The sequence below is a fragment of the Hippopotamus amphibius genome, chromosome 7, assembly GCF_030028045.1.
Source record: "Hippopotamus amphibius kiboko isolate mHipAmp2 chromosome 7, mHipAmp2.hap2, whole genome shotgun sequence".
Classification (NCBI taxonomy): domain Eukaryota; kingdom Metazoa; phylum Chordata; class Mammalia; order Artiodactyla; family Hippopotamidae; genus Hippopotamus; species Hippopotamus amphibius.
Window position 1 is genome coordinate 125,145,432 of NC_080192.1, and position 15,904 is coordinate 125,161,335.

General features: G+C 40.7%; 1 protein-coding gene across 4 annotated transcripts; it reads right to left on the reverse strand.

The window, feature by feature from the left end:
• Window positions 1-897: 897 nt before the first annotated feature.
• YPEL5 (yippee like 5) lies at window positions 898-15,758 on the reverse strand. 4 transcript variants are annotated; one of them, XM_057742355.1, is made up of 3 exons: window positions 15,616-15,758; window positions 4,262-4,426; window positions 898-2,418 (listed from the first exon to the last, which is right to left on the reverse strand). In XM_057742355.1, exons 2-3 carry the CDS (start codon window positions 4,400-4,402, stop codon window positions 2,194-2,196), a joined length of 366 nt encoding a protein of 121 aa, XP_057598338.1. In that variant the 5' UTR covers window positions 4,403-4,426; window positions 15,616-15,758; the 3' UTR covers window positions 898-2,193. The 4 variants fall into 4 exon arrangements, with proteins under 4 accessions (XP_057598338.1, XP_057598340.1, XP_057598341.1 ...); XM_057742357.1 differs by lacking the exon at window positions 15,616-15,758 and adding an exon at window positions 14,510-14,569; XM_057742358.1 differs by lacking the exon at window positions 15,616-15,758 and adding an exon at window positions 14,550-14,565.
• Window positions 15,759-15,904: the final 146 nt, after the last annotated feature.

The window sequence follows — 15,904 nt, forward strand, 5'->3', positions numbered from 1 at the left end:
TATATTCATCTGTATTTGGTGAACTTTCCCTTCCCACAGCAAAATCATACTCACTAGTGGTTTCCCATCTCAAGTGAACACTGTCTTTGCTTTTCTGTAAACAATCCAATCTGACCTAATCCTCAATATTGCTATTTTGTTTTTGTTTTTATTTTTTTGCTAATGGAAGTTTTTAAAAGGAAAGGCATGGAGGAACTTGCTGCTATGGTACCTGGCACAGCCACCTAAAAGTTAACCTAGTGCTGTAACATTTTATTTATTCATATATACTAAACTATAGTTGTCAGTGTCTGAGGTGAGTCATCTCACAGAAGTTAATACTTATAAATTCAGTATCTCTAGGTGTAAATTAGGTAGAGTTAAAAACTAAACCAGAATGTCACCTTATCACTGCCAACTAAAAAAGCTATAGCTACTCAAGAATATAATGTATGTGTTCATAGATAAAAACTAAGATGATTACTAGACAAAGATCAGTGGAAAATAAGTAGCAGTTTTGCACCAATGCAAGACAAAATATACTTTATTGTGATAGCAAATGCACATAGTGCTATAGGTAAGGCATGCTACTAGGAATCTGCATATAATCAAAGGCTGGTATGGAAATGAATGGGAATCAATGTTGTGTCTTAATGCTTGAAGATTTAGTCCACGGTGAAGAAAAGAGAAGAATGTGTCCACATATCTCAAATGCAATATTACACACCTACCATATCAGAGACTTATGCCTCTAACCAAGAGCCTAAAGGCAAATAAGAGAAACTTAATCCTAACTATCCTCAGAAGTCACTTCTAATATCAGTAACACAAAGATTTTGCAAATTAATTTGATGCAAATATCATTTCTAGACAAAGATCTAGAAATTGAGCAAACATCCATTCATTCAAGTATTTAGCCAATTTTAATGCCATTTATTCCACCAGAAACAAATACTAGAATATCTAGAAATAGTTTGGAAAAAGAAACATTTACATTTTAATACTTCATAATGTTGTAAATTTTGGGCTAAAATAACCCCCTGAGTCAAATCTGATCCCTTTCAACTTGAAGGGACCAAGTACAGTTTCAATTTCAACAGCTAAACTTCTGAGGGAAGATCTCAGGAGATAATGCTAGGAGATCTAGCCCTTTGGTGTAACTATCAGGCTCTACAGACTTGTCAAAAATCAACGCAAAACTGAGGAGGACAGGCTGAAACACTTTGCAAAGCAGTATTTTTAGATAGGCTGCTTCACTTCCCTCCTTTTAAAACAGATGCAGATGAAATGCTTTCTGCATGAATGCACCCTGACATTCTGTTCAACTGTTTTCTAAATGCAATACTGTGGATTTAAACAATATACTTTAAACAAAGCAGAATTTTATACACAGTCAATTCAGCTTAAGAGATGAAAAGAAATACTACTATGAAAATTACTTATCAAATACTCTGCTCTTTTAAAAGGTGATTTTAAAAGCAACACAGGACCAAAAACATCCAACTATTACTTTATTTATATTACTATGCTTAAGTTACATGGAAAAGACAACCAAGCAGTTCCGCCCCATATCAGGAAAAGTTTCCAATCAACACCAATTATGTGGTGACAAATAACTAGGAATGGTGACATCTTTGGGTCAAGACTGACAAGGAAGAATGGGCTCTGATGCTACGGTTCATCTCCAACAAGGATATGGCACAATGGCCAGCACAAGCCATACTAACACTGAACCTTTAGCGCTGGTCACAAATTCGGATCTCTTCTCTGAAGCTAGCAAATCAAGTGAAATAACTGGGTTTAAAAAAAAAAAGGTTTAAAATGAAGCCCAAATAAATTTAAAAACCATGCTCTTGACACATTTTCCTTTCAAAATTTACATAAAACACTTTTTCACTCTAATAGCCCAGATTTTTTTCCTCACATAGCCCACCATGTAGCTGCAGATAGACTACTCTGCCTCAAGATGTAAACATAGGGAAAAAAAATTAACGGCATCTGCATAATATTCTCTCTACACACTGCTGTTGGATGGAAAATAGAAAATAAAAAAAAAAGAAAGAAAGAAAAAGAAAGGTTCCATCATAGATTCTCACAACCTCTTGTTCCACAGTTCATGTATCCGACTCTGATGCTAAGGTGACAGTGTATGTAAGTAGATTTTTGTTTTCAGTGAAGAAGACCTGGGAAAAGATGGATTTATCTCTTTTTTCTTCAAGAGTTATCAGATGGTACATGCTCCTCAAAGCCCTCACTTTCTCGAACTAGAGCGCGTTCTAGGATCACACGGCCTTCCTTATAACGCTGGCTGTCTTCAGTGGCAAACTCATAGATCCATCCCAGTTTGCTATTGCAGTTTTTGCAGCTCACATCTCGAACCATGTGGCGGCCAGTGAGCATGACCCGGTCTTGAACTTCACTGTACTGCAGGTTAACTACCTAAGAAACACGTGAAAACAAAATTGCAAAGGCATGTAAGTTATCTGCCAAAAATGGTACACAGTATTTTTGTTGGTGCAAGAACAGCAACTTTAGAAAAGCAAACAGCAGTTGTTACTTTAGTCAAACCTAAAGTACACTTCCCAAGAGCTATTTTTACAAACTGCTGGGACAGGTAAACATCTGTACTGAAATGGGCATCTAATGTAATCATGCGTTATTGTACTAGTCTAAGTCACACTATTTATACATATTAGTTACATTTCTATGTTACGGTGAAAAGTCCTTAAATTGGAGTCATAAAATGGAGCTCTGGGTCCCACTGTTATGGTTTATCATTCAATGATGAGTACAGCTAGCAATGCAAAAGAACACAACAGGTATTCCATAAAAAGAAGTCTGCCAAATTTGTTTCTTTTTTCCTTTTCTTTTTTTTGGGGTCTTCATTGCTGTGCGAGGGCTTTCTCTAGTTATGGCAAGCAGGGGCTCTTCTTTGTTGTCGTGCACGGGCTTCTCAGTGCAGTGGCTTCTCTTGTTGTGGAGCACAGGCTCTAGGCATGCAGGCTTCAGTAACTGTGGTGCGTGGGCTCCGTAGCTGTGACACACTAGGGTGCACAGGCTTCAGTAACTGTGGTGGTGCACAGGCTCAGTGGTTGTGACACACAGGTTTAGCTGCTCCTCGGCATGTGGGATCTTCCTGGACCAGGGATCAAACCTGTGTCCCCTGCATTGGCAGGGGGACTCTCAACCACTATGCCACCAAGGAAGTTCCCAAATTTGTTTCTGAAATCACATTTTATCTACAAACAGACTGGCGTAGATTGCAATACATAGTTTTCAAGTGGGTTCAAAGAACCTGTGAAGAATTTCCAATGATTCTGAACATCCAATAATCCTCTACGATTTACTTTTCTGTAAAGAGCCAGATAGTAAATATTTTTGGCTTTGAAGGCTATATGGTCTTTGTTATACCCATTTAGCTCTGCTGCTGTAGCACAAAAGCAGCCATAGATAATACATAGATGAATAAACATGGCTGTGCTTCATTAAACTTTCCTTACAAAAACATGCAGATGGCCTGCCATGGTGTGCCAAGCCTGCTCGATACCTAAATAAAGGCCAAGCGGTAATATACATGCTATCAATTCTTTGCAAGAAAAAACTTGTTTCTAAGTGGAAGAGAGGGGTGTCCACTGGGGAGGTTTAAGCTGAACTTCTAAGAAAAGTACCTTGGGCTAGTTCTGTTCCTTAGCTTCAAATATTTGGAAATTCAACTTTGCTAGTACACATTAGACTCCAGGAGGCAGAATCACATCAACCAATTTCAAAGCAAGCCAGATAGAGAAAGAGGCAGACTATACACGAATTTGTAAGTCAGGAAACACTCTTCCTGTTTGCAAACCTATTAGCCAAATCATAATCAGAAGGATAATTGGTAGGCATAAATTAGAGCAAGGGAAGTTGGTTAGATGATCCTTTGCACTGTCAAACTATGCAAGCTTAATACAGCTACCACCGTATAAGGATAAATCAGTGACATAGGGGTGTCTCAGCCCCTTTGATAGTCTGTGAAGTCACTACCAAATGCTTACACTGAATGTCTTCTAAAGCAATGGAGACCACCCTTCTTATTATAACACAGTCTTTAAACTCTTAAGGCTAAAAATCTAGTAATGCCTTCCTGAGGTCCCGTCACAGACAAGCTAGCAGGCAATCATTTCTATAGCACGCAGCTCTTGAGCTGACTCTTCCTGGTCTCTCCATGCTGAGGGGTATTCTGGTACTGCTATCAAATATATCCACTGAACTCACTTAAGAAATGAAACTGGTTTTCCCCACCAACCTTGTTAAAAAGAAATGCTCTGCCAGTGGCGCCAGTGAATCGAGTGGAGATGAGTTCTGAGCGGTTGGTCAGGATCGTATCACAGTTTGCACAGGAAAACAGACGGGTACCACCGATATGATCAAGGAAAATCCTGCCCATTTTTATAGCTGAAGTTCTAAAAACCTAGGAGCAAATGGAAAAGGACAAGAAATGCATTATGATTTTTTTTTTTAATTGTTAGTACCTACTTGGTGGTGTCATAGAGAACCATTTATATACACATATGTGATCTCTTTATAGTACTTAATACGTGAAATAGCTGACTCTGAACAAAAGGATCCAAAGTTCACACACTACGCAAACAAATAGGCATACCCAAGCTAAGAACATTTTAGAAGCAATAAGTCAAGGAAGTAAACATGCTTAGGAAGGCCAAAGAATGGTATCACTTCTCTTTTGATTGGTATGAAAAAAAAAAAACAGAAAGACAGTGGAATATCAAACCGAATGATGAGAAGCACAAGCAGAGAGTTGAGAAAAAACGTTTCACACAGGGTTAATCATATATTCAGAGTATGTGTAATTTGAGAAAAGATTTGTGAGACAAGAGTGGGATGGTCAGATAAGAGTAGAGAAGGGGGCCAGAAAACAAACATGCTCTGGTTTGAGAGCATGGGGTGCCTGGTTCTCTGGTCCTCAGGTGCATCAACAACCACGTAGAGGTGATGGCACTAACAGTAGTACGTCTGAGTCTGTGAAACACTGTACTAGGTGCTTTACTTATTTCAAAATCATCACTGACAACTCTGTGAAGTCATTGCCCCCATTTCATAGATTTTCCAAGGTTCCTAACTGGTCAAAGGTTTCACAGCTTTCAAGTACAGAAAATCATGACCGGAATACGGCTCACCCAAGTTAAAGCAAAATTTTTTCATTACTCTAACACAAGAAGAGGATACACAAGATGGTCTAGGCTGGTATAAGGCTAAGGAAACAAGAACAGAGAAAAAGGGAAAGATGAGCCGTCGCTATATAACAAACTTTTTAAGAAATCCTTTCAATTCAATAAATCACAAAAGTGCTGAAACATTAAAAAAAAAAACCTCTGAATCCAACTTCTGAAACAGGGATAATCACACTCCAATATTTTAAGTTAGTAGTTAATATATACAACTCCTTAAATTCACTGCAATTAATCCCTTAAACCAGTATTTAAAAAAAAAAGAGATCTACATATAGTCAAGAATACACTATAGCTTGTCACTTTAAAAAGCATTTATTCCTGGGTGTAATGATCAGCTCCTATGTTTCAAATATTTAATATTACATGTCTTTAAAACGGCACACAGAGCTGATACAGCTACCACTATGGGAAAGAAAAATCTAGAATCCATGTGTAATCCACTGTCATCTTAAACCTGGGGAAATTACATTACAAAGAAAATTCCATTCCTTCTAACATCTGTCAACTTCCTCAGCCATTAGGCAGTTCTAATGTCATCAGAAATGTCATTATCACAAAGATAATTATGACTCCCATTAAACACTATGATATGGAAGTTTAATAAAGAATGAAAAACAAATAGTAAACATAATTACAATTTATACCTAGTAAAAGGAAAGCCAGTGCACTAACAAGAGTGTCAATGAATAAACCCTGTGTAAAAACAGGAGACTTAAGAAATGACATTTAGCTTTCTATTTCTGCAAAATGACAATAAAAGGTAAGACTTGCTGCCTATTGTTTGTCTTTAGGACAGCATTACTTTTCCTAGACGCTTAAGAACACAATATTTGTTATGCAAAGGTCAATGGTTGCAAACCTGAGGGCTGCTGGCTGCATTCACAAGGTGGCATAAGGATACAACAGTGAACAGAACTACCCTTCCCTCACAAAACGTAAATGGACATGTTTACTTTGGGCTACAGTTTTTTATTTTTAATAAAAAACAGTTGAGAATCATTTAAAATTTGAGATAGTTCATTAACAGCCTGTATTGCTCCCCCCCCCACCCCCACCCCCCGCTTTTCTTTTTAAACAATGGGGAGAGCTGGCAACACAGGGCATATATTCTCATATGGCAACAACTGGCTAGAGCTGAATGGTGGCTGCAACGGCCCCTGCAAGGCCACTTCATTTGTTTTGTGTCCGTTCTGTGCCACATAATTACTTCACCTGTAAGACATCTGAGTTTATGATTCTTGATATAAATTAAGCATCCAACGAGACCCTATGAGTAGCTGATTTTGGTCAATTTTTTTTTAATACCGGTGATTTACAGAATCAATAGCAGGGTTTTATAGCCTCACCTCTGAAGACACAGTCCTCATATTCTATACATTTTTCTCTGAAAACTAGTATTTGTGCGATAGATAATTTAGACTCCAGCTTGGGCTTCTGGGAACTGTTACTTTCAAGCCAATTTTCCTTCAAACTTTTATAAACACAATATTCATCTTGTAAGTTATTTCAACCATAATGCACGAATAACTAGATATTTTTGAACTGTGGCAGATACAATACTAATGATGAAAATCTTTTGAACTTCAAAATGAACTCTCCCTATACCTTCTGCCTACATCATTCTATCTTTGGTTCAGTATTACAACATAGTTGTGACCATTTGCTTGCTAGTGGATACAGGCAAACTATTTCTAAATAGGGTAAATAGATTTAACATGCTTTCTCTCCCCTACTTCAAATTCAGACTATTTTTAACTTTTACCCAACTATTTCTACCGGATTCTGTTACATGATTCATTACCAAGACTAAAAATATCTGTACAGAGTCACTATTCCTTGTTGTGGCTGCCATTTATAGAGTTCTACATATGTATATAAAACTGTAATATGCAGTTCTTACTTGCCAAAGGAGATAAGCTAAAATGTCATGGAATCTAGCAAAAGCAAGCAAAACACTATTTGCTGTGGAAGGTCTCTGGGACATAGACAAACCTCCGCAGGCCACTGGGTTCACGTGTTAGGCTTTAGCTCCTCTCGGCTAAGAAGTGCAATCTACTGCTCACTTTCCCCCGGCACAATCAGGAGAACTGACTTCAAGCAGACTGCCACTTCATTACAGAAAAGAGAAAGTCATTAAAAACCTAAGACTTAACACCTGAATCAGGTTTCTCTGGATCTGGACAACATATTGAACTCTGCCTTAGACATAATATTTAGTGTCTACACCGTTTTGGGACATTGCATTTGGTACTGTACATATCACATTTAGTCTGGACAATTTCTAAGGTAGATATGTATTATCCTAATTTTGTACAAGAAGAAATAAAGACTGTGACTTTATGAAACTGGCCAACCTGGGATCTTCTCTAAATTCCGCTCCAGTTCTTTTCACCCCACTTACTCTCTAGTGATCAGAGACAGCCAGATTCAGTCTTTCTCCCTCAGATTTATCATGCACCCCTCCTGTCTCCATGCTGAGCCTCCTATATTCCCTAACTTTGTTGGTGGCAACTCTAATCACTCCCATAAACTAGAAACGCTGGCAACTTTTTAAGAAATTGCAAAATTGACAAAACCCCCTAAATCACTCCCCCCCTCCCCCCCCCCCCATCAATGTCTTAGTTCAAATTCCCATCTTGTGTTCAGGGAATGTGCATTAGTAAATGCAACATACATTCACAGGTACACATCTGTGCTAAATCAGTGCTACAAAAGTAAGGTACTTCAGCCTTACCTACCAAAGACATGGACTTCAGCCACCTCTTTCTAAGAGCTTATATAGACCACTCCTCTACAAACTTCGAAAGTTTTTATTTGACAGGATAGAATACAGCTGATTCTTTAAAAACAATTTTCTTAAATAATTTACACAACATAAAATTTGGCCACTGTAAGTGTAAAAATGAATGAATTTTTAGTAAATTTACAAAGTTGTGCTACCATTACCACAAACCAGCTTTAGAACATTTCATATCACCTCTCCACAATTCCCACAAATCCTTCTGCAGTCAATCTCTAGCCACAGGCAACCAATGATCTACCTTTTGTTTTTACATCCAATTTATTTCCCAGGTATGCTAATCACCATGTCTGGACTTAGAAGAGTACCAAATATCTTCAGTCACATATTTCTAAAACATCTTATGACTGAGTTGCTTTCACAGATGACTAGTGTTTTCTGTGTTGATTCTGGGGGCACTTACTGTGTTACTAAGTAATAAAATGTGTGATTTGGTTTCAGTGTTGAAAGTCAAGTTTATAACCAAAATTAGCACCAAACTCATCATTAAAGCTTTAAGATGCTCTCTTCTTTTTTCGTATTTCAAACAAAAAAACAGTAATCTAATAAACAATTTTCATTGTAAGTACCAGTCCCAAAATAATTTTATAAATAAGGCCGCTTTGGTACTAGATTTTCTTAGCTCTAGGTTATTAAAATCCCTAAAAGGCTGAAATAAGAAAATTATCAAATTTAACTGTTTAACTGGAAGCCTAACATCAGTTCATTTGAAATTACTGGAAACAGTGAAGGGTCAGGTTGAAAACATAAGTGAAATTCATAGATGGTATGCTGATCTTATTTTAGTAACTGATTTCAATTTCCTCCCTCTTCAATAAATAGCACATTTAGCTACCTAGAATTTTCAATTTCCGTTTGAAGCAATACATTAAGACCTTTAACTTTTTACAGATTTTTTTTTTTTAATTTACAGGATTTATAGAATCTAAGAGAAAAAAAGGTTTTTCTCTTTTAGAAACCCATGAAAGTCTCCAGGAATGTACTGTTTTAAAAATTAAGACATTATGGACTATATAATTTCCTAGTTTGAGTCCAGGTCAATAAAACAATTTTCTAAAAAAAGGGTTTTCTGAGATTTAATTTTTTAGAGCAGTTTTTCACAGCAAAATAAGGCAGAGATCTTCCACACACTCCCTGCCCCCCAAATGTATACCCTCCCTCTCTCGCCAGAGTGGTACAATTGTTACAACTGATGAACCTATAATGACACATCACCACCACCCAAAGTCCATAGTTTACTAGGGCTCACTCTCAGTGTTGTACATCCTATGGGTTTAGACAAACGTATAATAACATGTATCCATCATGTTACCACAGTATTTTCTCTGCTTTAAAAATTCTCTGTGCTCTGCCTATTCATCCCTCCCTCCTCCACCAACACCTGATCTTCTGTCTCCATAGTCCTTTTCAGATTGGCTTCTTTTTCTTACTAATATGTATTTAAGGTTCCTCCAAGTCTTTCCATGGCTTGATGGCTCATTTCTTTTCAGTGCTGAATAATATATTCAACTGTCTGGATGTATCAGTTTATCCACTCACCTACTGAAGGACATCGTGGTTGCTTCAAAATTTTGGCTATTATGACTAAAGCTGCTATAAATATCCCAATGCAGGTTTTTGTGTGGACAAATAAGTTTACCATTGGGTAAATACCAAAGAGTGCCACTGTTGGATTATACAGTATATTTAGTTTTTTAAGAAACCACCACACTGTCTTCCAAAGTGGCTGTACCATTCTGCATTTCCACTAGCAATGAATGAGCGTTCCTATCGCTCTATATCCTCACCAGCATTTGGTGGTATCAGTATCCTGGATTTTGGCTATTCTAATAGGTGTGCAGTGGCATCTCACTGTTTTAATCTACATTTCCCTGATGACATATGATGTGGAAAATCTTTTCACGTGCTACTTGCAACCTGTATATCTTCTTTGGTGAAGCATCTGTTAAGGTCCTTGGCCCAGTTTTTAATTGGGTTATTTTGCTACTGTTGAGTTTTAAGAGTCCTTTATATATTTTCAGTGACAATCCTTTATCAGATAAGGTCTTTCGCAAATATTTTCTCCCAGTCTGTGGCTTGTCTTTCACAGAGCAGACGTTTTTCATTTAAGTTCAGCTTATCAGTTATTTCTTTCATGGCTCATGCTTTTGGTGCTGTATTTAAAACATCACTGCCATACTCAAGGTCATCTAGGTTTTCTGCTATGTTATCTTCTAAAAGTTCTATAGTTTTGCATTGTACATTTAAGTCTGTGATCCATTTTGAATTAATTCTTCTGAGTGGGGGGTGCAAGGTCTGTGTCTGGATTCACTTTTTTGCATGTGGATGTCCAGCTGTTCCAGCACATTTAAGATTATCTTCGCTCCACTGTATTGCCTTTGGTCCTCTGTTAAAGATCAGCTGACTATACTTACGTGGGCCTATTTCTCGGCTCTCTATTCTATTCCATTGATCTATTTGTCTATTCTTTCACCAATACCATACTGTCTTGATTACCGTAGATATATACTAAGTCTTGAAGTTGGGTAGTGTCAGTCTTCTGAGTTTATTCTTCTCCTTCAATATTGTGTTGGCTGGGTCTTTTGCCTCTTTACAGAAACTTTAGAATCAATTTGTTGATATTTACAAAGTAAGTTGCTCGAACTGAGATTGCACTGAATCTACAGAACAAGTTGAGAAGAACTGACATCTTGACAACACTGTCTTCTTATCCATGAAGATGGAATCTCTCTCCATTCATTTAGTTCTTGTTGATTTCATTCATCAGTTTTATATTTTTCCTCATACAGATCTTGTACACATTGTTAGATTTGTACCTAAATATTTCATTTTGGGGGGGATGCTAATATAAATGGTATTGTGTTAATTTCAAATTCCACTTGTTCACCACTGGTACTGATTTATACATATCACACACATATACATACCAACAAATATATCTTGTTCATTAGTCTGGCTCATTGCTGAATATTTTCCTTAAAAGCAGGGGTAGGCAAACTAAGGCCTACGGACAAAATTCAGCTCACCACCTGCTCTTTTATGGCTCACAAGATAAGAATGCGTTTTATACTTTAAAATGGTTGGGGAAAAAACATCAAAAGAATATTTTGTGACACATGAAAATTACATGAAATTCAAACTTTAATGACCATAAATAAAGTTTTATTGGGACACAGCCACAGCCATTTGTTTATACTTGGCTGCTCTCACTACAATGGCAGAATTTGAGTAGTTGCTACTGAAACCTTATGGCCCGCAAAGTTCACAACATTCATTATCTGGCCCTTGACATACAGTGTGCTGACCCTTGCTGAAAAATTTATTTGGACAGCAAAAGAGCTTTTCATTTAGAAAGCAGACAGTCTTTCTCAGAAAAAAAGGAAATCTGATTGGCACTGAGGTTTAAGGATCAACAGGAATATTTGACAAAATCAATTTAATCCCACTTCATGGATTTTCTAACTAACGTCCTTAATTTTCTGTAGTAAGTTCAGCATGTTGAAGATCAACAATACAAAGATTATAAAAATAAATGGTATACTCAGCTGCTGCCTCCTTCTTTTTCGACCTCCAGGATTTAAACAATGTAGCCAAAATACTTGAACTCTGGGTTCAAATCTCAGCTCTGCCGCTTAAAAGCTGCATAAACTTTGGGTGAGGTATCCTCACCTCAGTTTCTTCCTCTATAAAAGGGAAGACAGCAGTACCCATTTCTGAGTTGTGAAAATTAAATGATGATAATACATTTTGAGAACAGTGCCTGGCACACAATAAATGCTAAATAAAGGTAAATCTATTAAAACTATATTATTTTCTTCAACACTCTCTGCCTGATCTTTCCCCTATTACAGATGAAGAAAGCAAGGCTCAGAAAAGATATGAAAGACACAATAATAATTAACTGGATTCATTTCCTGTTAATCACTGCAAAGCTAAGTGACCAGGTGACAGAAATTACATGCAGGAAGAAAGTTAGAAACCTTCTGAGGCATCTCAAATTCTTAGTATCATAATTCTAAGTCTTAAAATAGGCACTTGTCCTCCCTGTAACTAATGATCCAGTTCAGATTCAACCCTGGCAAGTAGAATTCATAGGAGGAATCACACTTCCCAGCCCTAAAAATACCAGGGAGGCATCTCTAAGAACCCTCTGGTGGGAAAACACCCAGTTCACAGATAGACTTTTCCTTTGTAAAAGAATTATTTCCTCAGGACATTTCCATAGACCACAGAACGCACACACCAACCAACTCTATCACTGGACAAGAGGCGCTTTTCCACTGCGTTATGAGGTGGGCAAATGCAAGATACAAAGACTCTCTCCTGCAGGGAACTGAGTGTGCAGGAGGCTAGTGCAAAAAGGGTTAATGGAACCTGCCCTTCCAAGAGAAGCTGTGCTTTACAATGGTTTAGCTAAAATGGAAACGTGCAAAAGCAAGCTTGTGTACCTGGTTTTCAGTCTCTTCCTTCTCCAAAACAAAAGGAACAAAACTCAAAGGACTTTTAACAGTGCTGGGTTGATTACTACAATTAACATTTAACACTACTGTAATCTCACCAATTATTTCATACCAATTTGTGATGAAGTTCTACTGAAAATCTACAAGAGAAAATAAATTGTTTGATCCATAAAACCAATTTTTCAATTTTTGTACAAAATATTCACCAAGCCAAGGTTTCGGTGACATAAGAAAGCTATGCTCTTCTCTTGTTCTCTTGCAATACTTGACCAGTTTATTTTGCTGTTTCAGATCTTGTTCTGGTTGTGGAATCAGGTCTTCATTTGACAGTAACTTTTATATTTTTGTTCTTGCCCCCTAAATAATGCCTTTGTTGTTAAACGTTTTCCAAGTTCACTATATTTCTAAAATTCTTATTGTTTAGTCATCACTAGAAAATAAGACTAGTCATGTAATTCAGTGAGTCAGCTAAACTGAGTTGGTAATCTCCCCAAAACAGCTTTTGGCAAGACAAATTCAAGATCTCTCGTTTGTTGTGATGCAATACCATGAGTCAAAAAAGCCTCTAATTGGATGGACTAGAGTATAATTTAACTGTCTGGTTTCCTGATTCAGGTGTCAAGTAGCAAGTTTCATGTCACAGCTAAGGTTCAGTTCCTACACCACCGAGACATTACTACACAGGATTATCAGAGAAACTGATGTTGGTTTATATAGCCATTTGGGCACTAGAAACCTAAAATGATACTCTGGGCAGGATCAATTCTACTCAGTAGGACTATCTTCACAGCTCAATACTCAAAACTAGCTTTATGTCTCATGGACTGTTTTTTTTGGAGGGTAGTAGCTAAATTAATCTCGTTTTTAGCCTTAATTTTGGCCTTATTTCCCTTCCTTTTTTTTTCTAAACCCTTTTTTCTCTCCTACCACTTAAATAGAGTAAAAGAAAAGGCAACTAAGTCTAGGAAAAGGTCCTCAATGACCTAACCAGATTATTTTAGAAGCAGCAACATGTACTTTACATATTGTTAAAATCCAATTTAGTTTCCCTATATAGAGTTAAATAACTAACTTAAACACAGTTCATCAACACCCGCAACTACAGAAAAGATGGCTGCCAGAGATAAACTTTAAAAAAAAAAAAAAAAAAAGTCAACCAGTAGGCCTGTATTGGGCACTGAGCTAGGTGAGAATGTGATAAAAGTAGACATCAGTCCTTTCCAAGGAGCATGACATTTACCTGGTATTGCAGTACAAACTCAGAAAGGTAACAGGATATGTGGAAAATACTTTGTGTACCAAATCCCACAAGCTCCACCTTCTATTTGTAAAGGCTGCAGGCCTCTTTTTTTCCTTTCTAGGCCTCTGTTTGCCCAATAGAAACCCAAAGCCTCTTCATTTTCCCGATCTACTTAATACCAATCCACTCTTAGAATGCTTCCTACTTCACTCACTCATTTCTCACTGCCTCGTTTCTGAACTCGTACAACACTCATTTCATAACTTAATATTTAACTGTGTACTGTTATCCAATTTCATCTGCCTGTGCCTTTTTACTAAAAATTGTACGTTTCTAGAGAAAAGATCGTAAATTTCCTTCTTACCTAACACAGTACAAGTATGCAATAAACTTTTAGGGAAAGATTTCACCAAGACACGTCACACCTGGGGCAAATATGTACCCTGGACACACACCATGCATTTTGGTTCGTCTTTGTTGGAACACGGCTGCCAATACTGTATACAAGACTATGCAAAGTTAGCTAATACCCTATTACCCCCAGTTACTTCACCAGCACGTCTAATTTTCCAAAAACACAAGGTTAGCCTGAGGTTACTTCAAGGTTTTCCATCTGTCAAAGAGATCTGGAATAAAAGTCCTCAGATTACCAACAGGGCTCTGTAAACAGGAAAAAATTAAAGATAAATAAGGTGTACACCTCCCCAGACTCTCCGTGGAAGGGGAGATTAATAAGATTAATCAGATCTTTGCAGTATTCCAATTTTCCAACTCCCGCTGTCCGGAATACCCACTGTCCTACCTACAAGTGCAAAATAAAGGGGTGGCCAGAGAGCGCCTACCGCCCACCAACGAGGAGACGAAGGATGCGGTTTGCCGCGGGGCAGCAGGGGGCCGCGCGACCCCCGCGCCGGGCGCGCCCCGCTGCCGCCGCCCCCGCCCCGCCGCAGCCCCGCCGCCCCGGCTGGCCCCAGCTGATTGCTGGCACGTGACGCCGCGGGCCAATCGGGAGGGGCCGCGGCCCGAGGGCGGCGCGGCCAGGCCTCCTCCGGCACAACAAACACGGGCCGGAAACAGCTGAGCGGGCCGCCCCGCGGCCCCGGACGCCCGACGGCCGCCCAACAGTCGCGCCACGCCCTCCGTCAAACGGGCGGGTACCCCTCCCTCCGCCCGGGTGGGGGGGGGTCTGCTGGGGTGCAGAAAGGCAGGGGGGGCTGGCGTCCAGCCTTTGCGGGTCAGAAAACAAAAGCCAACACCGCCCCCCGCCCATGGCAAGTGCCAGCCGACCGGGCCTGTGGCCCTTCCGAAGGACAGGCCACGCCGTGGCGTTATTAAGGCCGAACATCTCGGGGTCGAGTTCACACTTCACGCCGGGGCCGTGGGCGCAGGGCCTGGGGAGACCTGGACGGCGCGGGGCCCAGGGCGCGCCGCCGACACTGCGGCGGGGACGCGGCCCGTGGGGGCGGGGCAGCCGCGGCGGCGGGGTCGCCGGCCGAACTGCCCGCGGAGGGGCCTCGGGAGCCCGGGCCGCGACACGCAGGGCCTCCGAGGCTGCGCCGGGGCGGGAGGCGCGGGCGCCGAGCTGGGGGTCGCGGCCGTGGCGGTCGCGGCGGCGGCGCCGGTCGCCCCACTTGCGCGGCGGGGGCGGGCTGACGGCGGCCGCCGCGCCTGGGCCTCACAAAGAGGAAACAGGCCAGCTCGTCAGCCCGCAGCCCCGGCGCCGGAGCCCGCCCAGAGGGGCGGGGGTCGTCCGCGCCGGGACCCTAGAGCGAGCACGGCGAGGAAGAGGCACTTCCTGCCTGGGACCCCCGCCCCGGGCCGATCCCAGAGTATTTCGAAGCCGCTGGCCCGGAGGAGCGCCTCAGCCCCTACCAGGCCCCGAACCCAGCCCCCGCCCGCCACACTCACCCCGAGCGGCTGTGAGATCCGCGGCCGCCGGCAGCTCTTCGCTCCCCAGCTGAGATGAAGCCCCTCGGCCACCAGAGTCTCCAGGTTTAGTCAGGCCCTGGCCTTGGCCCCGCCTCTCCTTGCTTGGGCCTCAACGTCAATCACCCGGCGTAGCTCCGCCCCTCAAACGGTCCGCTCTCCCGGTTGGCCCAGAACGCCCTTCATTCCTAGACCCCGCCCTCTCCCCAGCACCCTGCCCCTTCCGCTGGGCCCCGCCCCTTCTCTGGCTCACCCTCCCCCACTCCCGTTC

Coding starts and splice junctions, on each gene's coding strand:
- YPEL5 (XM_057742355.1), bottom strand. CDS start 4,402: ATGGGCAGGATTTTCCTTGATCATATCGGTGGTACCCGTCTGTTTTCC. Junction 2,419..4,261: donor GAGCATTTCTTTTTAACAAG/GTTGGTGGGGAA, acceptor CGTGTTTCTTAG/GTAGTTAACCTGCAGTACAG.